Source organism: Toxorhynchites rutilus, chromosome 1 (genome assembly GCF_029784135.1).
Source record: "Toxorhynchites rutilus septentrionalis strain SRP chromosome 1, ASM2978413v1, whole genome shotgun sequence".
Taxonomy (NCBI): Eukaryota; Metazoa; Arthropoda; class Insecta; order Diptera; family Culicidae; genus Toxorhynchites; species Toxorhynchites rutilus.
Window position 1 is genome coordinate 29,698,676 of NC_073744.1, and position 24,082 is coordinate 29,722,757.

Sequence of the window (24,082 nt, forward strand, 5' to 3'; positions counted from 1 at the left end):
AATAGAATCAGGGTGGTCTTAAAGAAGTTGGAGAGAGTGTAGTTACGCACCAGACCCGTATGATTACGCTCAGCCAACAAGCATTCATATCAGTGTCTTGCCACGTTAACAATAGGCTGCGCTATCACCAAGACACGTCATCATTAGGCCACCATCATTGCTTTGGAACGCTAGTGTTTAAGGACCTTTTGTGAGGGTTATAAGAAGAATAAATGTTAAATTTACTGTAATGTGGCTTCATAACTGTATGTCCTTATTGCCAGTATGTAACTCTTCTTCTAGACTTTTACTGCCTTCATACACGATTTAATATTTGCTCAACGACCACCATTATATATCTTTGTCAACGTATAGAATCAATAACCCTTACGTACACACCTGGTTTCAACTCTCTGCACCTAAAAGTATGAAAACCAACGATGTACGGAACTTATGTGAGCTTCCGCACCAGTCTACCCAAAGCTTTCGTGAACATTCAACATTGGCACAGTTGCTTTCATCATTTCTATAGCGAACATTTCGTATTCTTCGCTATCGAATGCATGCGAATTATCATCGATATTTCGTTTTTCGCCTTCCTTCCTTCCTTGTTTGATTATAGAGATTTTCAACTTCTGCAGTTCATTTTTCTCTAGCCCTGAGAAGGGCCCCTGTGGAAGAAACTCTATTCCATTACTCCTCTTTTATTTGTTTACGCGCTGAAAGTGTAGCTATTGTTCCGTCACACGAGATTGAAGTGAGTGGCTTAAGCGCCACCTCGATTTTATCCCAGCTTTTCGCTCTTGATTTTATCGAAAAGCTGACCTTCCCGACTCCTACACCTGCACGCGTGCTCGCTTCTTTGCTCTGCTTCAAAAATACAAACGGAAGAAAGTCTGGGGATTCTACCGGGGGCACCGGTACGCACACTAATGCGTCTTACCTGGTTCCTTCTGCTGCCCAAACTATGTTAATCCGAAAACAAGAGCCGAGATGGACTGGGAATCCCAAGCAGTCCACACTTGGAGTACAACAAAAATCTAGAGACAAAAACGTCGCCAAGGTAGAAAGGGTTTCTCCAAACAAACATGTCAACTCAAATAATAATTTATTCTTTAACATACTCTATACATTTATTCCTCATCCTAATTCCTATCTCTAAATCGTCGAAACGGCCTCCACAAAATCGCACTGCTATAGCATCATTTCAAATGTGATCACTTCATACGGTATATATTCAACAAAAAAGAGTACCCACCCACATGCGCATGTATATTTAACTCTTCTATACTCGCGCCCAAATTGTAACTCGTGAACTCGTAGACTGTGTGATATTGCTATTGTGTATTTTAAATATTTTGCGATAAGGAGTAAAAGTACCAATTCTGCGATTATCTGAGAACCATCATATCGGTTTGGCTTGGAATGGTTGATTACTCATTTGCTAGTATTTTTTTGCCGTTATAATTATTTCTATTTGTGCTTATTCGAGTTATACTATTGATATTGCGGTTGCTATTTGGTTTACCAACGTATTTGTAACATTTCTTCATCAGCCTTAAAAATAAAAGACAAACAAAGCATCGTGCATCGAACCCCATTTTAACTTTTCTACATGACTTCTTTTTTATATGGAAAAAATAAAACATATATATTTTAGATATTGAAAATTAAAGTTTTTTTGTAAATAGAAAAAAAGTACTAATTTTTTTTTCTCAGTGTATATTTTTTCACGTTTTTACATCAATACTCTATAACTCTTTCTATGGGTGGGTTTAGACTAGTGATATATTCGTGTGAAGGAATATGATGTGATTTATAGAAATCGGTTCCCGGAATAAATCGCCACAGAAAACGACTGCAACAGAAACCACCGCTTATAAAATGTGTAGTAGGCTATAAATATTGTGGCGCGGTATTGTATTTCAAAACAAGAATTAACCGGGCAAACGTATCGCCCCAGGCAAACGTAACGCCCCGGGCAGACGTATACCGTCCGACGCTCGCTAGAGCTCGGTCGGACATTGCTAAAGGATCGTATCCTATGTTTCAAACTAACCGGGCAATCAGTGGATCCCAGGTTTGCGTGCGAGACACCGCCGCTTCCGACGGCGGGTCGGCGGTGGACTCGGATTGCGTCATCTTGGCGGCATGGGCCGCCTCGATTCCTTATCCTCGCCAAATGGGGACTTCGTCCCCATTACATTGTCCTCAGAATAAATTTCGAAAAACGAGAACAAGAGAATAAATTTATAATAGAAATGTGAGGCACATGATGTTTTTCCCGCGCCAAATATTTCTAGCCTACTACACTTTTTCTAAGCGGTTGTTTCTGTTGCAGTTGTTTACTGTGGCGATTTATTCCGGTCACCATAGAAATCGCATCAACCGTTTACACTAGCGCTAACTTATATAATCAATGAGTCTGATTACGAACGTCACTTCACGGTGGGAACGAAATGAATTGTATGCAATTTGTATGCATTTTTTCTCGTTTCACCGTGAAGTGACGTTTGTGATCAGGCCCAATATATTCATATTTTCGGTGAATTTATTCACCTGAAGTAGAACTGCATCCAACTTTAGTGATTTCTAACCATTGAGAAATTCTCCAGCGTCCAGCGTTTACATATGCCTGAATTTATTCTATACACTCTATACATATATACCTCGAAGAACAATAACGTCACTGATCCTAAGATAGATGGATTCAAATTAATCAGAAATTATCGAAACAGGCATGGTGGTGGAATATGTATCTATTTCCGGAAAGAATTATTCTGCCGCGTATTCCGTAAATCAGACTATACTGAGCTGAATGGGACTAGCTCCAAAACTGAATATTTGATTGTTGAAGTTGTTCTTGGGAACGATCGCTTACTGTTGGCTGTCTATTACAACCCACCTGATTCTGATTGTTCGGAGTTGCTCCGTTGTCATTTTGAGGAGTATTCTACAAAGTATGACTCGACTTTCTTTATAGGTGATTTTAATACTGATCCTAGAAATAGATGTCGTAAATCTTTATTCTTTAAGTTACAATATTATAAATACCGAACCCACGTATTTCTATCAAACAGGATGTTCACAACTTGATCTTCTTCTTACTGATAATACTGATTGAAATTTAGTCAAATATCAATGCCAGGAATATCAAATCATGACCTTATTTTTGGTTCGTTAAATTTTTCCCATCAACAAGAACAGCTAGGTTTTTGGTATCGTGAGTACTTCCATTTCGATAGTGTCTCGCTTTTTCAAACTTTCAACAGTAGAAGGAACAGGAAGATTTTTATAGTGTAGATGATGCAGATATGCTCACGAGTATTCTCAACAACCATTTGACTGTGCTTCATGACCAGTTTTTTCCATTGAAATTCAAAAAGTTTCGCAAAAATCCTTGGTTTAATCGGGATATCGAAAGAACAATGATTGATAGCGATATCGCTTATCGAAATTGGAGGCAAGACAAATCTGTAGAGCTTTTGAGTATATACAAACGACTTAGAAATAGAGTCAACACAATGGTTTCCAAAGCAAAAATTGAATATGATAGACAAAGGTTAAACTTAAATCTACCAAGTAAACAACTATGGAATAATGTCAAAAATCTAGGAATTTCAGATGAAAAATCGACTTCCACCGAAAGTGAACATTCCGCTGAAGCAATAAATCAATACTTTTCATCAAATTTTTCAGTTGATGATAGCGAAACTCAGCTTTCTGCAGCAAATTGCAACGGGTTCACGTTTAGACCTGTCGTTGACCATGAAATTGTCAATGCTGTGTTTTCAATTAAATCTAACGCTGTAGGCCTAGGTAACATACCAATAAAATTTTTGGAAACGCACTAAAGTTATTGCGATTAATAAAAAAGCTGGCGTGCAAGCTATTTCAAACCTGAGACCTATTAGTTTGCTGTCGTCGATTTCCAAGATATTTGAAAAGATTATCAAAGGACAGATATCTTCATATGTGAATAGAATGAATTTCCTTCATCGTTTTCAATCTGTACAAAACTCAAAAAGAGTTACTTAAGCAATAGGAGTCAAGCGGTTTTCAACAATGGTGTGTTGTCTACTTTTCAACCGATTCTACCAGGCGTTCATCAAGGCTCGGTTCTGGGACCCCTCCTCTTTTCCCTGTTCATAAACGATTTACCTTCTGTGCTCGATACACCTTTTTGCTGATGATGTACAGATTCATATTAGTGGAGATAGAAACACTGAGTTGTAAGTTATTGGTGATAGACTTAATCATGACCTTCGAAATATAATGTTTTGGTCTCGAAGAAATCTATTGCACATGAATCCCAGCAAAACCAAGGCCATGCAAATATCTAAGCTGAAAGTACCACCAATCCCACCTCGCATTTATATTGATGGGGTTTGTGTTTCATTTGTAGATCGCGTGAATGATCTAGGAATGGTTCTAGAAGTGAGGAATGGATTGAGGGGGATGAGCATATCAATTCTCAATGCTCAAAAATCTATGGTTCACTAAAACGCTTAAGCTTGACAACGAAACATTATGACACGCAAACAAAAACAAAGTTATTCAAAGCGCTACTCTTACCCCATTTCATATATGGTGATTTTATTTATAACAATGCTTTGAGTAGGTCTTTCGATAAACTGCGTCCTTCTACTACGGTCAATCATTTTTCGTGAGAGGCATTGTTAATTGGAATAGTCTGCCAACTGCCATTAAATTAATGAATTCTAAGGTAACTTTCAAGAGGAGTCTCCTGTCGAGCTTGCAATAGACGAGTAGGAAAAATTAAAGAGAGCAATAAATAGTAGCAATGAATAAGCAACCCCATATTTCATCCACATTGTAACATTAAATAAGATAATTGTCTTACATTACTAGAAAAATAAAAAAAGAAAGTGTATCATACATATTCTCACCCGTTTACATCTTTTTTTTCGGGTGAACAAATCCATCTATGGCTTTAGATCTCCCTAATGTAAATCCGCCATAAGACACTGTTTCGGTAGGAGTCATAGTTTTTGAGATATAAATTATCAAAGATTTCTCTATCTAAAATCGATACGTTCCTTTCAAAAGTTACACTCTAGTCCAAAAATTCCCAAATGCTGTGGAAAACTCATATTTCCTCCAACCCAAACGGAATACAAACTTTCGTTTGAATAAAAAATACAGGTTTTTAAAATCTGCATTTTTAGTTCGATTTCATTTGGAATTGCTCTATACAAATCAGTGTGATTTCAATAGCCTGTTTTCATAGTAGTTTTTGAAATAAATCAATAATAGCATATAACTCTTGGACATTCTGTTTCTTGAATGAATTGATTATCATACCCCTCCGTTCTAACGGCAAAGAGGTATTAACCAAGGCGCCTAGAAATATATCCTAAGGTGATGCCGTTTCGTCACTAAGTTGGTTAGGAGAGCGGTATATGAAAACAGTACGGAAGTAAGAAGAAGGGGAAATATTTGCTTGAAGCGTGAAAGAGACAGACTGATCACGAGCGAGCTTGGGCACAAGCGTATTGTGTTTTGTTTACAAACAAAACACAGTTGACTTCCAAGATGGCTGAAGAGCAAAGATGCCAGGTTTAGAGACATGTCTTCATTTTGAAGACATTTGACTTACTGTGAAGACATTTGATTTTGTGAAGACATTTTGAAGACATTATGAAATATGAGAAGACATTTCAATATGATTGCGTACGTGGTTTTTTGAGAAATATTTTTTCCATGAAATTCTAACTATTGGCCGAAAATATCGTCAAAAAAAGTAGGGCTTTTGTCTCAGTGTCATTCGCTCGATTTTTTATCTGTGTCACTTGTTCACTTTTGTTCTTTGTAATCAACGGAGACTTTTGTCTCGGGGTTCTTCACTTGCTTTTTTCAAACCTTTCCAAGCAGAAAATCCACAAGCATATAGAAAAATTTTAACAACAAAGCGACTTTTACTTCAAATTCTGGAGAACATCAAGCGGTCTGTCTGGAAATAGCCCTAGGCTACAGCCCTGACTTGGAAGGAAGCTGTCTTCTCTTGCATGAGTTCGAAAATAATCAGGAGAATGTAAACAAGAGCAATTATTTCGGAGGCAATCACTATCTACATCGTGAGAAGAGGCTACGTCACTCCACTCGACGAAGAGCGAATCATCTTTAGGAAGAGAATAAGCCATCATCATTGAAGTGTGTGGTTGGACCCGTTTCTCCCGATCGGATGGAATCCTAAATACCGGCTGCAATTAATTATTGTTTTTAATGTTATGTTATGTATTATGTTAATGTAAATAGAGTGTTTAATGTATATCCGATGTAGACTGTAATGTTGTGAAAGAAACCGTGTTTGGTGTTGTCATATGTTGGACTATTAGTACGGTTAGCCCTTCAAAAGGAAGGCTACCAATATAAGTGGTTTAAAAAAAAAAATAAATTTTACACGGTTATACCCCGACATTGGTCCTTCGAACCGGATTTTATTACTTTGGATTCGCGCTCGATGTCGGCGAGCTTAATCTCGGTTAAAAAATTACTAAAAGGAACTATAGTTGGTTGGACAATAAGACCATTCTTTGTGTTGATAATTTGCTGCCATTGTTCCGATATCGTAAATACTGCCACGACGTCTCCATTGAAGTTTATAAGGAATTTATGCTGTTCACTGATTTCGAGCATTTGAAGTGATCGAGCTCTCCCGCTTAGACGACCGAAAGGAGATACAACAATTTAAATGATTACATCTGGTTGCTAATAATTGAGCATTGGAGAAGGAAAAGTGACGAAGAGGAGGCGCCGTGTATATTTTCCCAGATTAGTGCATAGAGCATATGTCTGCCGAAGCTAGATTATACGGAAATATACACAATTTGATGAAATAAAAATTCTCTTCGATTCATTTATTGTTCCTTCCCTGGTTTTGGCACTCCCGGCCAAAAATGCATTACTGAGAAAACTGTGCATTCGAAGAACGTCAACTGAGATTATTGCATTTTATACGTGGTGGACGCTGTTGGTTCTCTAGGTGAGTTGCCACAGTATATGCCCAGCCGAAGGCTTTCTTGTGGATACTACAGCCAGTGTTATTATCCTCCCCCCTCGCCTATTACCACCTGCATCGATTGATTAAGGATCCATTGAACTGAGACTTGGTACTAGTAGCTTCTCGGTGCGTGTTGAAACTGTAATTCTGAAGTCATAGGGCGAATTCGATAACTGGTCAGGTTAGTTAGAACAGTATATGTTCACCGAAGCAAGAGGATTTGTGGAAAACTACACCTTTTCTTTCGTCATTCTGGTTCACTGCAACGATGCCTCCCACCGCGACGTCCACCAAGAAGACCCCTTCGCTAAAGATGTTGATGGCGAAGTTGAAAGACATACAGTCAACATTCAACGACATCTGGCGCTATGTGCAGGAGTTTCAAGTGGATGCCACTGCGTCGCAAGTAGAAGTGCGCTTGGAGAATATTGATGAGTTATGGCAAACTTTTCGAAGTACAGTCACCGAAATAATATCCCATGATGATTTCGAAGAAGAAGACGATGTTTACGAAAAGGATAGATTAGAGTTCAATAATCGTTATTACCAGGCCAAATCTTTTCTGATGGACGAACTCAAGAAAAGAAAGGAGCCGGCGCAGCAGGATCAATCCCTGAGGGGTGACTCATCTGTACTTTCTACGGTCGACCATGTTCGGTTACCCCAGATTAAGCTGCAATCTTTCAGTGGAGACATAGATGAATGGTTAAGTTTTCGGGACCTTTTTACCTCACTTATACATTGGAAAGGAGACTTACCAGAGGTAGAGAAGTTTCACTATTTAAAGGGATGTCTCCAAGGTGAACCGAAGACTCTGATTGATCCACTACCCATAACAAAAGACAATTACTTGGTAGCTTGGGAGATGTTGATGACTCGCTACAACAATAGCAAGCAGCTGAAGAAACGTCAAGTACAATCACTGTTTATGTTGCCCACGCTCTCCAGAGAATCGCTATCTGATCTTCATAGTCTTCTGGAGGGTTTTGAGAGGACTGTCTCGACCTTAGATCAGATTGTGAAACCGATAGAAGGCCATTTGGAATACAAGGATCTTCTCCTAATAAATATTTTAACATCACGCCTTGATCTGACTACGCGAAGAGCTTGGGAGGAGTTTTCATCATCGTTAGAGCAAGATACGTTGAAAGAATTGACCGAGTTTCTCCATCGACGAATAAGAGTTCTGGAATCCTTGCCATCATTGCCATACAAGGGTACCCATCAACAGTCTGTCCTACCAAAATCGAGATTATCGACAGTAAAGGCTAGTTTCGGTAGTTTTCAAGCAACTAAAGGGCGCTGTGTCGCATGTTCGGCGGATCACTTATTATACCAATGCGGTGAATTCCAAGCGATGTCAGTTGCAGATAGGGATTCCTTATTACTCAAACACGGTTTATGCAGGAACTGCTTCCGACGGGGACACCAAGCTAAGGAATGCATCTCCAGTTTTTCTTGTCGGAATTGTAGCGGGCGCCATCATATTTTTGTTATGTTTGGTATGTTTTAAACCGGAAGAGGATGCTAGTCCAAGGGTAATACCTGCATCCACCGCATCTACTTCCAAGGATTCAAGGGAAAGTCCAACTCCGGTATGCAGTAAGACAGTGAGCAATCTCCAAGTATCGGGTGCAGCTTTGCGTTATACATCTCAAGTTCTTCTCGCCACTGCGGTGGTCATTGTAGAGGATGACTTTGGTAATCGCTATCCTGCACGTGCTCTCCTAGATTCAGGGTCAGAAAGCAATTTTATTACCGAACGGTTGAGTCAGCATCTGAAGGTATATCGAGAGAAAGTGGATATTGCTATCGTTGGAATTGGACAGGCATCGTCAAGGGTCCAACAAAGAATAAGGGCAGTGGTACGCTCACGTGTGGCGAGCTACGCACGAAGCATGAAATTTCTCGTACTTCCGAAGGTAACAGCTAATTTGCCAACTAGAAACGTGAACACCGATGGTTGTAAATTTCCCGAAGGAATAGAGCTAGCGGACCCTTCATTCTGTGTCTCTCAGGAAGTAGATATGGTTCTTGGTATTGAGTCGTTCTTTGAATTCTTCGAAACCGGAAGAAAGATTTCACTCGGAGGAGAAATGCCTTTCCTGAAAGACTCAGTATTTGGATGGGTTGTGTGTGGAGGACAATCAATGACGGATCAATCGACAAAAATGAGTTGCAACGTATCCGCTTCCGAGAAATTGGAGGATTTGATAACAAAATTTTGGTCCTGTGAGGGGGTACCCAGTCAACCTTTATTCGCCAGAGGAGACTCAATGTGAATCGCATTTCATGCATTTTGTAAATCGTGAATCCAGCGGACGTTACACTGTAGCTCTACCAATGAAGGAGAACGTTGTGCGAAGATTGGGCAAATCAAGGGACATCGCATTAAGGCGTCTACTGTCAACCGAAAGGAGACTTGCAAGGGACGTAAATTTAAGGGAACAGTACGTGCTGTTCATGAAGGAATATATGCAGCTAGGTCACATGCAAAAGATTACTGAAGCCGATCAAGACTTAACCGAACGATGCTATCTACCACACCATCCAGTAGTCAAGGAGACTAGTACCACAACAAAAATTCGAGTAGTATTTGATGCGTCATGCAAAACATCCTCGGGAGTAGCTCTAAACGATGGATTATTGGTGGGACCGGTTATTCAGGATGACTTACGTTCGATAGTTCTTCGCTGTAGAATCAAGCAAATTATGCTCGTTGCTGATGTCGAGAAGATGTTTCGACAGATTCTAGTTCGATACGAGGACCGGCACTATCAGTCCATACTTTGGCGCCCTTCACCAAATCAGGAAGTTGATACCTTCGAACTTAATACAGTCACTTACGGAACAAAGCCAGCACCGTTTTTAGCAACTCGAACGCTCAAACTACTGGCAATGGATGAGAGAGAATCCCTCCCCCTAGCAGCCAAAGCAATGGAAGAAGATATATATATGGACGACGTGATAACGGGTGCAAATACAAAGGAGGAGGCGTTGGAGCTTCAGATCCAGTTGAACGAGATGTTGAAAAGGGGAGGATTCAGGCTTCGAAAATGGGCTTCAAATTGCCCTGAAGCTCTACACGGAATTTCTGGAGAAAGTCTAGCAATTCGTGACTATTTTGGAATCAATATCAGCCCTGATTCGATGGTGAAGACCTTAGGGTTGAATTGGTCGCCCCAAAGGGATGAATTCATGGTATCGTTCAATATTTCCCCACTGGACAAAACTAAACCTATCACCAAACGACAAGTGTTATCCATCATAGCTACGCTGTTCGATCCACTAGGTCTGATTGGAGCGGTCATAACAACAGCAAAAGTCATAACAACAGCAAATATGGACATTGCGCTGCAATAATAATCACAGTTTTGATTGGGATCAGCCACTACCTTCAATGGTGGGTGAGAGCTGGCGCAAATTTTATGAGCAGCTTCACAGTATGAACAACATAAGGATAGATCGCTGTGTCATTATTCCAGGAGCAGTTTCGGTACAGCTCCACTGTTTCTCAGATGCTTCAGAGAAGGCCTATGGTGGCTGCATATATGTGCGTAGCGAGAATTCCGAAGGGAAGATAATTGTGCGATTGTTGACGTCGAAATCAAAGGTTTCTCCACTAAAAACGCAATCTATACCTCGGTTGGAACTTTGTGGAGCTCTACTAACCGCCCAATTATTCGAGAAGGCCATGCGAGCTACTCATTTGAATGTACCGACATATTTTTGGACTGACTCAACATGTGTGCTACGGTGGATCCAATCAGTTCCCACGACTTGGACCACGTATGTTGCCAATAGAGTAGCCAAGATCCAGAATATCACAGAAGGATTTGAATGGAGGCATGTTTCCGGAATTCAGAATCCAGCAGATATGATATCGAGAGGAATCTTCCCAAACGACATCCAGCAAAATGAAATTTGGTGGTATGGACCTCATTGGTTAGCTAAAACGTCGATCAAATGGCCTTCTATAGGTTTTACCCAACATGATGAAGCGGAAGATGAACGACGACATTTGGTAATCGCGGCTCCTACAACAACTTCACCCACGGCTGAATTCAACGAGTGGTATTTAGAAAAATTTTCATCGTACTCGAATTTACTTCGGCGCACAGTTGTTTGGTTGCGTCTAATGGAGTATCTGATAAAATCTCCGGATAAAAGAACTGGGTTTATCACAACTGACGAGCTTCATCGCGCTGAACGAATATTAGTACGTTGTGTGCAAAAGGAATGTTTCGTTGAAGAATGGAAGGCATTATTGAAGAATGATTCGGTACCCCGAAATTCTCCGCTCCGGTGGTTCAACCCATATGTATCCAAGGATCAAGTTTTGAGAGTTGGTGGACGGTTGCGGAATGCTGCCGGGTGCGATGATACTAAACATTCAATGGTGTTACCAGCCCGTCATCGCTTCACGCGAATGCTATTGAAACATTATCATGTACGTCTGTTCCACGCAGGGCCACAACTTTCATTGAACACTGTTAGACTTCGTTTCTGGCCGCTAGGTGGACGGAGTACTGCCAAACAAATTGTGCATCAATGTATCAAATGTTTTCGTTCGAAACCATCACTAATACAGCAATTTATGGGTGATTTACCAGCCGCTCGTGTAACCATATCCAGACCATTTTCAAAAACCGGTATTGATTATTTTGGACCAGTTTACATAAGACCCGGACCTCGTCGTACAGCAGTCAAGGCTTACATTTCGTTATTTGTATGCATGTGCACTAAGGCGGTACATTTGGAACTAGTGAGTGATTTATCTACAGATCGATTCATACAAGCCTTACGAAGATTTATGGCGCGAAGAGGAAAGTGCACCGATATATACTCGGACAACGGTACAAATTTCGTTGGAGCTAGGAACAAGCTTCGAGAGTTCATGCGGCTACTTCGGGATAAACAGCATAGTGACAAGATATCAAGAATGTGTGCAGATGAAGGCGTTCAGTGGCACTTCAATCCCCCTAGTGCCTCACACTTTGGAGGACTTTGGGAGGCAGCTGTACGATCAGCGAAACATCACCTATTGAGAGTGATTGGAGAAAATCCAGTGTCGATAGAAGACATGACGACTTTGCTGGCACAAGTAGAAGCTTATCTTAACTCCAGACCAATAACTCCTATTTCGAATGATCCGTGTGATTTGCAACCGCTAACTCCTGCGCATTTCCTAATTGGTTCTTCACTGCAAGATTTACCAGAACCGGATTTATTGGCGATTCCAAGCAATCGGCTGCACCATTGGCAACTTATTCAACAAAGGTTACAACATTTCTGGAAGAGATGGCAAGGAGAGTATTTGTGTCAACTGCAAGGACGTTCGAAACGCTGGAAACCACCGATACCCATTCAAACTGGCAAACTGGTCATCATCAAGGAAGATAATCTGCCTCCATTGCGCTGGAAGATGGGAAGAATCGAGGAGATTCACCCGGGAAGCGATGGAATAGTGCGTGTAGTAACGTTGAAAACAGCTACAGGTTCGCTTCGAAGACCCATCGAAAAGATTTGTTTTTTGCCAGAATTAAATGAAGAAAATTATTGAGAATTATCCAATTTCGAGCATACTATCATCTACCTATCCGTTCCCGCTCCCATATGGTCGAAGAGGATATTTATGTCTTTTCAGAAATCCACGCTATTTCTGGGTGGGTGAGGATGTCTGGAAATAGCCCTAGGCTACAGCCCTGACTTGGAAGGAAGCTGTCTTCTCTTGCATGAGTTCGAAAATAATCAGGAGAATGTAAACAAGAGCAACTATTTCGGAGGCAATCACTATCTACATCGTGAGAAGAGGCTACGTCACTCCACTCGACGAAGAGCGAATCATCTTTAGGAAGAGAATAAGCCATCATCATTGAAGTGTGTGGTTGGACCCGTTTCTCCCGATCGGATGGAATCCTAAATACCGACTGCAATTAATTATTGTTTTTAATGTTATGTTATGTATTATGTTAATGTAAATAGAGTGTTTAATGTATATCCGATGTAGACTGTAATGTTGTGAAAGAAACCGTGTTTGGTGTTGTCATATGTTGGACTATTAGTACGGTTAGCCCTTCAAAAGGAAGGCTACCAATATTAGTGGTTTAAAAAAAAAATTAAATTTTACACGGTTATACCCCGACACGGTCTGAATACATATTGTCTCTAGAAGACATTGTGACATTGTATTTTTAGAACTTTGGGCCTATACTATACAATAGATTAACCTAGATCGTTCCGGTTTTCCGTTTCAATAATTAGTTTTATGGATATGGCTGCTTCAAAGTTTAAATAAACAAATCGAGTTCCGTTTTTGTGGAAGAACTGGTACATTCGATCAATCAACGGTTTATCAAGCAAATTATCATTTCTAAACTCAAAAAAATTTGGTACGCATATTCTTTGTGCACATTTTTTGAAATAAACTTCAAAATTTCAAGGTATGTTTTATAACAATATCAATTAAGCTATCAAACTTTGTTCAAAAGTATGTTATGGATTTTAGTTTCCTCCGATATGATTGTGAAGACATTTGAAGACATTTTTTCGTACTATGTGAAGACATTCGAAAAAATCACCTGGCATCCCAGCTGAAGAATGGTTTCAGCAAGTTTGCCCACCTTAGGATATACTTCTACACTTAGAAAAATCCTCGGTCGAAAACTACCAAATACATTTGGTAATGCAAAATTAGTAGAATGTACAAATTTTTTGTACATATTGTCAACAAACCCGCATCCCTACCAGAATATTTTACTCGATAACATTAGTAAGCTTGAATATTGTCATATCTGAAAACTGGTGAGAAAAGCGCGTATCAATCATTTTCATTGTTCCCATAAGCCAATGCGGAGGTATAATAAGGATATAATTCTGATACGTGCATTTTCGGAGAGAAAATGTAGCCGATATTGGGCTTCCGAATCATGGTTCTGCTTGACATATGTGTTTATTAGTACGGTCGAAAATGACGCAACGTGACAGGACGGAACGAGAACGTGACGTGGATGTTGTATGTGAATCGCACTTTATTCGGAACTAGTTTGTCGTCTCCGCAAAAATCAACCCAGCGCCTCTGTAAATACGTTTCCGAGGGTATACGATAAAAGCTAACGCGAACATTTTCACTCGTATTCGGGCAGCCATCCACTGAGCAACGCATTTCTAAAGTCCACTTCCCCTGATATAAAGGGTGTGTCACATCAAATTGCATCACGGAAAAAACGCTGTAGAAATTTAAATTTTAGGAATTATATCTTCAGCTTTCGCTTATAATCAGATAAGAGTGTATAGATCACGTTGGCCATGCTTCACTGTCAATTTTTCGTAAATTTGGAAAAATGTCGTCGAACGAAAAAGAGCGTCGTGAATTAATCCTGTGCACTCATTTCGAGAATCCGGAGTTGTCACATCGGATCATCGGTAAGATGCTGGGAATCGTCCAATCCACGGTCAGTAGAATACTAAAACGATACTTCGAGAACCTAACCATCGACCGGAAGATGAAGAACGGCAAAAATGGATGCTCCGTCAGTGAAAAAGATCACAAGCGCGTAGTTAAGCAGTTTAGACGTGATCCGAGAAGTTCGGTCCGGGATGTCGCCAATAAGCTGAATTTGTCAAGTTCATTCGTCCAGCGGACCAAGCTGCGGGAGGGCCTGCGTAAGTACAAGATTCAGGAGGCTCCTAACCGCGACGAAAGGCAAAACATGCTGGGGAAGACGCGAGCCCGGAAGCTGTACACCGAAATGCTGACGAAGCCGCATTGCCTGGTGATGGACGACGAAACCTACGTCAAAGCGGACTTTCGTCAGCTGCCGGGCCTGTTGTTCTTCTCCGCAGAGGACAAATTCAGCGTTCCGGAGAAGATTCGCAAGCAGAAACTATCCAAGTTTGCCAAAAAGTACATGGTTTGGCAAGCGATCTGCTCTTGCGGAAAGCGGAGCGCCCCCTTCGTGATGACCGGCACGGTAAACGGGCAGGTTTACCTTAAGGAGTGCCTACAGAAGCGCTTACTACCACTATTGAAGCAGCACGAGGGCCGGACCATCTTCTGGCCGGATCTAGCTTCGTGCCACTATTCAAAGGACGTGTTGGAGTGGTACGAAGCCAACGGGGTCACCTTCGTGCCAAAGGAAATGAACCCGCCCAACGCGCCGGAGCTTCGCCCAATAGAGAAATATTGGGCGATTATGAAGCAGGCCCTCCGGAAGAACCCAAAAGTTGTCAAATCGGAGGCGGACTTCAAGAGAAAATGGATTTCTGTTCAAAAAAAAACTACAACCTGACGTTGTACAGAACCTTATGGACGGGGTAAAGAGGAAGGTGCGAGCATACGGGCTTGGGCTCGAAGTATGAATAAAAAGAAAATGCCAAAAGTTGTTTAATATAAAAACTATTCACATCACTGTCTAAAATTTTCAAAAGGATCGGTCTACTGGGCGAATTTCTACAGCGTGTTTTCCGTGATGCAATTTGATGTGACACACCCTTTAATATCGAAAAAAAAAACAAACAAAGTCACAGTCACGTAAATGTCCTCCTGCGATTTGAAAACATTCGATAAAAAGGGGAACGAAGAGTTGCCAGATGTTTTTAAAAAAAACGTCTGTAAAAATATGTGAAACTCTGTTAAAAATGTGGAAATGTCTGTAAAAGTGTGCGGATCTGTAGGAATGTGCTTTAACGTTTAACGTTTAACGTTTTCATAGATTCTTTGATATTTTGTGCATCGCGAAGCACGTAATATTGTCTTTTGTATATTTTGTATATATACAGTCATACCATGCCAAACCGATATAGTGGTTCTCAGATTTCAATGAAAAGTGGTAGTTTTGTTCTTTATCGCAAAACATTAGACCCGTATTTTTTATTTTTTCGTTAGAGTGACCATTTCCATTTTAGGGTGGTTCGAAAAATAATTGTTTCCCTGCTTTTTCCCAAAACTGACTTTTTTCAAAAATTCATAACTTCAGAACCACTGAGCTGGTTTAGATTATCGACATATCTAAATGAAGCCAATGGGCTAGTTATTTATATTATTTTATTAAAAAAATATTGAACTTGCAAAAAATAAATGTATTTTATTTTCGTAATTATCGATCGCATTTGTTTTTATTATATTCATGGCTTTGGACTAGAGGGCGCTATATATTTCATATTTTTCTTGGAAGATGAGGCTGTTTTACATAACATATCTCGATTTCAGATATGTAATTTTTTTCGTTTTTGAGATATGATTTTTCAAAGTTAACCGGTGGTCCGAAAAATTATTTTTCCCCTTGAGAACGCATGGAATGGCTGTATATATATACTAGCAGACCCGGCGAACTTCATCCCGCCCAAAATTATTGTTTTGATTTGAATTCTTTAGAACAAATTTCTAAACTTTTCCTTATCATAGCATTGTTCTATGGGCAGAAGACAACAAATACAACAAAATGAAGATGGCTCAAAAAGGACCTTTCCTTCATCGGATTTTGCGATTAGCAACACATTTGGCCTTCCATTTTTACCATTTTTATTTATAGAGATAGATGGATAGAAGATATAGGAATGCGTTGAGCAGAGTTTTCCGTAAATTTTCCGGTTTTGCTTTCCACTATGTTGATCTACGGGAAGAGACAAATACAACAAAATAAAGAAGGCTAAAATCGGGCCATCCCTTCTTCGGGTTTTCCGCTTACGAACAGATTTGGCTTTCCATTTTTATTCATAGATAGATATAGGCTTACAGTGCGAGGTTAAAGAGATTCTCATGAACTGGGATGAAACGATCTCCGTTATCGCTTGGATGTAGTCAATCTTAATATTACTCAAAGATGTTCAGCCAGGGCTTTGAGAATCAACTCATTGTCGTTTGCTCAAAAGAGACCCCTCTAGGAGAGTCATTTTTAGGGAAATTAGCGACGCGCATGTTGCCGTCCACACGTTTGCTAAAAAATGATTCGCTTGGCGCCGGTAGCGCTAATTCGGTTTAGTTGGTTTGTCGCCGGTCGTTCTTGATATAAGTTCTCATAGATTCTCGACTCTGTCCCCTTACGGTCATGAAATTTCGAAGTGTAGTAAATGTATAGTATGTATAGTAAATGAATGCAATTTTTCATTCATCGTGAAGAATCATATCGTCTCTTTCGTCTGCAATGATATCAGGGCAAAAGTACGTATGAAATCATAAAAAACGTTGACGTATACAAGTTATTGTTACCAAACAAAACACCAACAGAATGCAAAAGATACTGAAGAACTGTCGTCGGCCACTGAGCGATATTATGCTCAGGACATCACTGCGGTGCGACCTATTTTGCGAACGTACCCACTGTGGTTACGCCGGACGGGAAAGTGTTAATGAATGACTCAAAAAATAGGTCTAACGTCATGTGTATTGATATAGAGTAAATATGAAAACTTTTTATGTATAAAAACTATGAAAAAAATGTCATACGGCGAGTCAAATATATTTGATGTGATGAATAGAGCCTTAATTTTTCATAAACCTGTGAAATATTGTTATATCAAAAAAGTCTGCAACAAGAATTAAAAGTATTTTACAGATATGTCTGTGAATTTACTAACATATCTGAATATCTGGCATCTCTGGTGGTATGAGAATTTATTGCAAGAAATCACTTGAAAAAATGCATGAATTTGCTTGAAAATGAAGTGAATTGAGTCCGCACCACTTAAGTATTAACCTGCACTCTGAGTGTAAGGGTGGTTTTAGACTAGTGATATATTCATGTGAAAAAATATGATGAGATTTATAGAAATCGCATCAACCGTTTACACTAGCGTGAAGTTCGATAATGAATGTATGCATATTTTCGGTGAATTTATTCACCTGAAGTAGAACTGCATCCAACTTTAGTGATTTCTCACCAGTGAGAAATTCACAAGCGTTTACATATGCTGAATTTATTCAAGTTATATATACCTCGAATAAGAGTATCATATTTATTCTCACCCGTTTACACCTATTTTCACGTGAATAAATCCATCTATAGCTATAGATATCTCTAATGTAAACCCGCCATAACACTCTCATTTTCGAAACTTTGAACTTACACTCCGGTACAGACATGAAAAACGTAGTTCTACGCCAAAAGGTGCGATCGCTCACGTTTTCCAGAATCGATGGAGCAAGTCAAACATTTTTCGCCAGCTTAATCAGTAAAATAAAGATAACATCTTAGCATCCTATCAAAATAGCAAACGAATCTCTTTCATTGCATCCAGGAAAACCGAGCGAACTACCGAACTCATCTTGGCACTCAACCATATTAGGCAGTGCCAGGGAGAGAAAGGTATGGCGGCACAAGCTACTATTCCGTTTCACACCCAAATCTCCGACCCCTAGCCCACACCTCATAGAAAAACTGCCACTCAGCGGCGGAAGTGACGTTCGAATGAATCAAAGCGGCAGGAAATGGTTCTCCACTTCTCCGGAACTGTCTGTGTGCAAGTGCAAAGTAATTTCCTCCGCTGGCTCAAAGAAATCGTACCTTACTGAGTTGGACGGAACACGAACGGAGAAAATCAAACAAAGAAAAGGAAAGGGCAGGCCATGGAGCAGTATCACCACCGTGGGAGTAACATTGTTGCCACTGCTGCTGCTACGGTGGCGAATTAAGCCAAGTCGACCGGAGCCAGTGTGAGAAATAGATTTTAATATAAATTTAGATAATTAAAATAGATAGCAAATTTGCTGATTTGCCGTATTCTCACGCCGGGCTTTGCGCAGTTAATTTTCCTGACGGAAAAAGTTTTCCGCCCCTTGGCTGATGATCAAACCACCGAGATGAGATTGGGGTTGGAACTGAGACGATGGCGACCCACATCAGGTGATGCAAGCGGCGAAAGAAAAGTTCATTGACAAAGTTTAGCTGTTGCTCCGCTTGTCCTGGGCGCGAAGAAAAAAAACAAAGACACTCGGCACTCGGGTATGGGAAAGTTTCCTCCACGGAGTTGGGGTCCGTACGACAGAAGCGTTTCAAGTTTGAGTTTACTTTGCAGAGAGTGATATGTTGAAAATCAATTTTCCAAAATGGTTGGTACTTTCGAAACACTCACCATAGTCAACGAGGAACTCTTCTTCTGGTGATCCTCCTCGCCATATTCGATGGCGGCTATCGCCACCGGCGGTGGCAACGGTGGAAGCGATGGTGGGCCCTTCGGAAGCGGTCGTTCGACCGCGTTTTTGTACCGAAACTCGTCGGTATCCTCGATGGCATACGGCTGCGGCAGCTGGTGTTTATTGATGCCGTTTGGTCCAAACCATGGGCTTTCTCCGTTGCCGCCGATGAGCTCGACTCGCTGCTCGATCACGTGATTCCACGTTTGATGCGGTGGAAAATTTTCATAAATATTCTGCTTCGTTGCTTTGGTGGGGGAAATTCCCGTCGATCGGCAGAGGTCGATAATTTCCGGGATGTGTTCGAAGCTACTGCTGGCGGTGGTGGCACCCGTGATGTCACAGTTCCGACGATTTCTGACCGCCGCCGCTGTCGCCTTCGATGGCACGTTGGCCGGTGGCTGCTCTGCAGCGCGTGTAGTGCGCTTTCTAATATCGAAACATTTGTTCGTGACCGGGGGCGACAGTTCTCTGTCATTTATTGCCATCGTAGGCGAGGCTGACCTTTGGTAGATACGTTGTGATGCGTTGGGCGGAGGTTTCGGTGGCGAAAGATGGCCATCATTGTCGGGAATAAATATGCTCCTCCCGACGGGCGATGAAAATTTATTGCAGTTTACTAAGTTCGAGTCGAGCGGTCGATGCTGCTGGCGTTCGGCGGGATTTTGGGGCGCGTTGGTGAAGTTCACTTCATCCGCCGCTTCGGTGGGACATTTACCGGCAATCAAAAGTTGTGCCGGCAGTGCTTGGCCCTGTTGCAGATTGCCACTTAAACACGGCGGAAGCGCCTGCTTCCTGTCAGCCGGGGGTGAGCATGGTTCATCCTTCGCAAGCCGCTGGTTTCTTCGCTCGGCGCACGGACTTGCCGCCGCTTTGTTCCTCTTCTGTTTGGGGCTAGTCTTGATGTAGTACCAATCGCTGAGCTTACGCTGCTTCTCAGAATCGGCATGCTGCCGCTGGTCGACGGCGTTGTTCTCGTTAATGAGATTTTCGTAATGTTGATTAATTGCCTGTTTCGCGGAGTGAAATGTGTCGGAGATTTTGAGCGTTTCGAGCGCGTAATTCAATTTCTCCAACGACTCGCAGCTGGAAGTAATCCTTTCGTCGTCGTCGTCGTCCTCGCTATCTTGTCCTGGTTGATGAATGGTGGAGTCTGAGAAAAAAAAACGTTGACTTTAATACCGTTTAAAGCACCCAGAGGGAGCAATTTAATAGCACTCACCCCGACTGAACTTCTCCTTCGGCGACGGTGGGCTGGAAAAGCTCCCACTGCTGACACAATCCAGCAACCCGTCCAGGCTTATGGCGTCGGTGGAAACGCTCAGGTCGGTGGCCATATGCTGCCGCGTACTGTCACGTTCGGTCGACTCCGGCGAATGCTTCAGCAACAGCTGGAACCGAGAGTGGAAAGGAACAAAAAAGAACCGGGAGGATAAAACCATGTTTTTGTGATAAAAGCAACCAGCAAAAAAGAGCGGAGATGTTAATTAATTCTATCATCGGTTCTTGACTGGCGCGGAACGTTTTTGCCCCGGCCCTTGATGTGGTAATTGTTTTCGTTATTCCTAGGATTAACAGCTGAATCGGGAATTTGGGCGCTAATGATTATGGGTGTTTTTATTCCGGTAAGGTTCGGCTCATACGTCGGCCTGTCAGACATAAGAAGCTCATTTCTGAGGCAGATTTCTGTGGAACGCAGCTCTTCTTCGAGTCAAGCAAATTGTCGAATACAATTTCAATGTTATGAAACCGCACAAGTGTTTCATTGTCATGAATGGCATTTGACAAAATCGCCTCGATAGTAAAGTTTTCTCAAACATTCTGAAATTCCAAAATACATGTTCTTGAAAAGGGTCTGGCTGGGTAAAGAACTAAAAAGCCCAAATCCAAGCCAAATCACCAGCTCTACGGAAAATATTGTATAGCATCTATGGTGAAAAACGTACTTTTCTATTTTTGCACGCCATTCTCAATAGCTACGAGATAAAAATTTAAAAATAATGCTGAAAGAACATCTTCCTATGGTGTATCGAGAAACATTATCAACATTATTTTCCATTGAAAATTGAAGTACCGTCGTTGGAGGTGGGAATGGGTCAAAAAATGGAATTTTCGATTTTTTTGTTGAATAACTATCGTAAATTAGAGTGGGACTCACTTCTGATTATGTAGATATATTCTCTAATGGTGAACTTACGAGTATTCAGAATATAATTGAAAGGTATTAATTTTTCACTGAGCTGCGATTAAGGGGGAACCCCGGTCAGGAAAATCGAAAAAATCGAATTTTTGTTTTTTTGCATTTTTGGGAAGCTCATGCCCTCAGAAAGGTTGCCCTAAAGGGATTTTTCGATATTTGATTTTGTTGGATAGTTACAGCCAAAAGTATGAAGTCACCTCAAAGGAGGTAGTATTGCTGTACGAATTTTGAAACGCGTTTTTCTCGAAACGATGTTTTTTCAACTGGTTTTCAACAGGATCTACTCGACCGATTTGGCTGAATTTTTTTATCAGCGTGTAAAAATCGATTATCTGAAGCGTTACGTAGCCGTTTTTTGGATATCTTATTTTTTTCGATTTTTTATGAGCTTTTAAACAGCGATTTTTCATAAAAATTACTTATTTTTAGCAAAAATGGCCGCCATTTTGGCAATTTTACGAATTTTCAAAAACCCCTATGTAACGCTTCATGTATTGTCCTAAAGTTTCAAAATATTCATTGGAATTTGTTCTACGACTCCCCGTTGCTTCAGAACCGATACCATCAGTAAGGTACCGATTTTCAGACAGCATCTAAGCATCCAGCTGTCAGCAGCGTAATGATCATTATTCGTGCACTTAAAAAAATGGAAAATACATCTTCAAATATATCTTAAACAATAGCCAAAATACCCGAACACTTCACTTTATTCTTGACATCTGAAAAAAAAATCACGAAAATTAATTTTTTTCGACATTCCAGACAGGGGTCCCCCTTAGATGAAGGTTGACCCAATCTCACCTCTTAGAAGGGGTGACAATAGGTCAAGTAATGAATATTGTTTTTTTTTCAAGAATTATGTTTATAAATTAATTTCTCGATAAGTTCAAGATATTTTACCCAACAGTAAGTGTCCTGAAAGAGTTTTTGAGTTACGAAAATAGTGTCAATCCACTTAGAAGTGCGATGGAAATGATTATATTTGAAGATTTCTCTAAATTTTGCCGTCGACGATGACTTCTGCAGTGATGCAGGTTCCTGGAGGAATACCAAACTTCTTTTGTGTATAGGGTTACCATCTGTTCTGATTTAGCAGGACATGTCCTGATCTTGAGTTCTATTTGGGGCTTCCTGATTTATTTTTCCCAATCGAGCCTTCGTCCTGATTTTCATGAGAAATTCAATTTTGTTGCAGAATCAAAATTACTTTCAGTGTTTTTGAGTAAAAACTTTTTTATTGAAGATCAATGTTTTGTGTGCATATAAAAAGTAGCAGTTGAATCTTCGAGATCTTTCAACTATTTTCATTTAGAGATTTTGTTTCCCTGGCCACGATGATGTTCTTGTGTTTTGTCTCGATATTCCAAATTATTTTTTTTCAAATGGCTAAATGAAAGTGTCATTTTACCGACGAATTGCACCAGAAGTCTTCCTTTTTCACAAAAGGACTTAAAGCTTATGAGGCCAACGCTGCATATGTGATTCATAAGTCTCGGTAGATCATAGCGCTATAGCGTGGTTCCCTAGCGTTTATCATGGAAGCGATAGTTGTTAGTGGGTGAGGTAAGAATCAGGATTCACTGAGGTAAGTGATGTGATTATGTATAGGCGAACTATCGATCTCTCGACGGAACAAAATTCTGAAAATCTCATGAGTCATAACACGCGGCAGAGATTACCTTTAGGTATTCTAAAAAAAAGAAAATTTGAGTTGCAGAAGGAGCTTTTGCGTTTCATTCTTGTGGCTTGTACTTCGTTACTATTGCACTTGGTGTTTGATGACTCTGAAACCGCCAAAAAATCTCTTGTGCTCGTGAAAAGACAAAAGAGTATTTTCACCGCACGGATCGCCAAAAAAATATGTTTAATAAAGAAATTTCGCGCATTTTTATTTATTTGTATCTCAAAAAATCCCTATGGTTTGGACATAATCGTAATGGTGACAGGTGTCCTAATTTTCAATTACGACCAGATGGTATCCCTATGAGTGTACCGCCCTCTTCAACTATCTCTTGTTTCGAATTGTAGAATTCCTCGATTTCTCTGTTCTCAATTCTTTCTGGTGAACTTGGAACATGTGAGATGCTAATTTGTAGCGGCTACACAGTAATCGGATAAATGTCACATTTCATGAATCCCGAAATCAAGTTGCTGTCTTGATTGTCCTTAAGGCTATCAATTAGCGGTTTCAGCAATCCTGGAAAATGTGGTTCTGCAAAGTTGCCGCTAAGTAAACGCCTTTCTGCTTATATGTGCGAAGAATTTGCCTCCAATTCCAATTCCAAAGTCATGTCTATGGGCAGTGTAATGAGCGATGAATTGGAGAATTGCTACTAATTATGAGTGTATTGGTGTATTTTTGCATGTACATTGCAACTTAGTTGTATATGTTGTATATGTTCACCCACTCAGCGCAAATAAGAGATTGTTTCGAATGTGTTGGAATTCCATGTAAAATCGTTTTTGATGTTCAAAAACAACAACATCTAGACAAGACATAATAGAACCATTCTATAAAATATTTAACCTTTAATGCTGAGCATGAGATTTTTCTGGGGAGTAATGGATATTTACACATCAAACTTTGATGAATTATTAAACAATTACTATTTGTAATGCATTGCATTGGAAGTAGTGAAAATATATCTCCTCTTAAACGGTTCACAGCTTTCAAAATTCGAAATATTTGTTAAGATATTACTAATAGTAACTTTCTCCGTTTTTGACCCAATATCACTCCCATCGA

The 24,082-nt window shown here is 40.5% G+C and overlaps 1 protein-coding gene across 1 annotated transcript in view; it reads right to left on the reverse strand.

Annotated features, from left to right (window-relative positions):
- Positions 1-24,082, reverse strand: part of LOC129762793 (uncharacterized) — a 366,458-nt gene that overhangs the window by 170,360 nt on the left and 172,016 nt on the right. Inside the window, exons 3-4 of the mRNA XM_055761333.1 lie at positions 20,359-20,527; positions 19,076-20,289 (exon numbers count right to left, since the gene is read on the reverse strand). Of these exons, the coding sequence (XP_055617308.1) occupies positions 19,076-20,289; positions 20,359-20,527 (1,383 nt within the window). The remainder of the gene's footprint in view (positions 1-19,075; positions 20,290-20,358; positions 20,528-24,082) is intronic.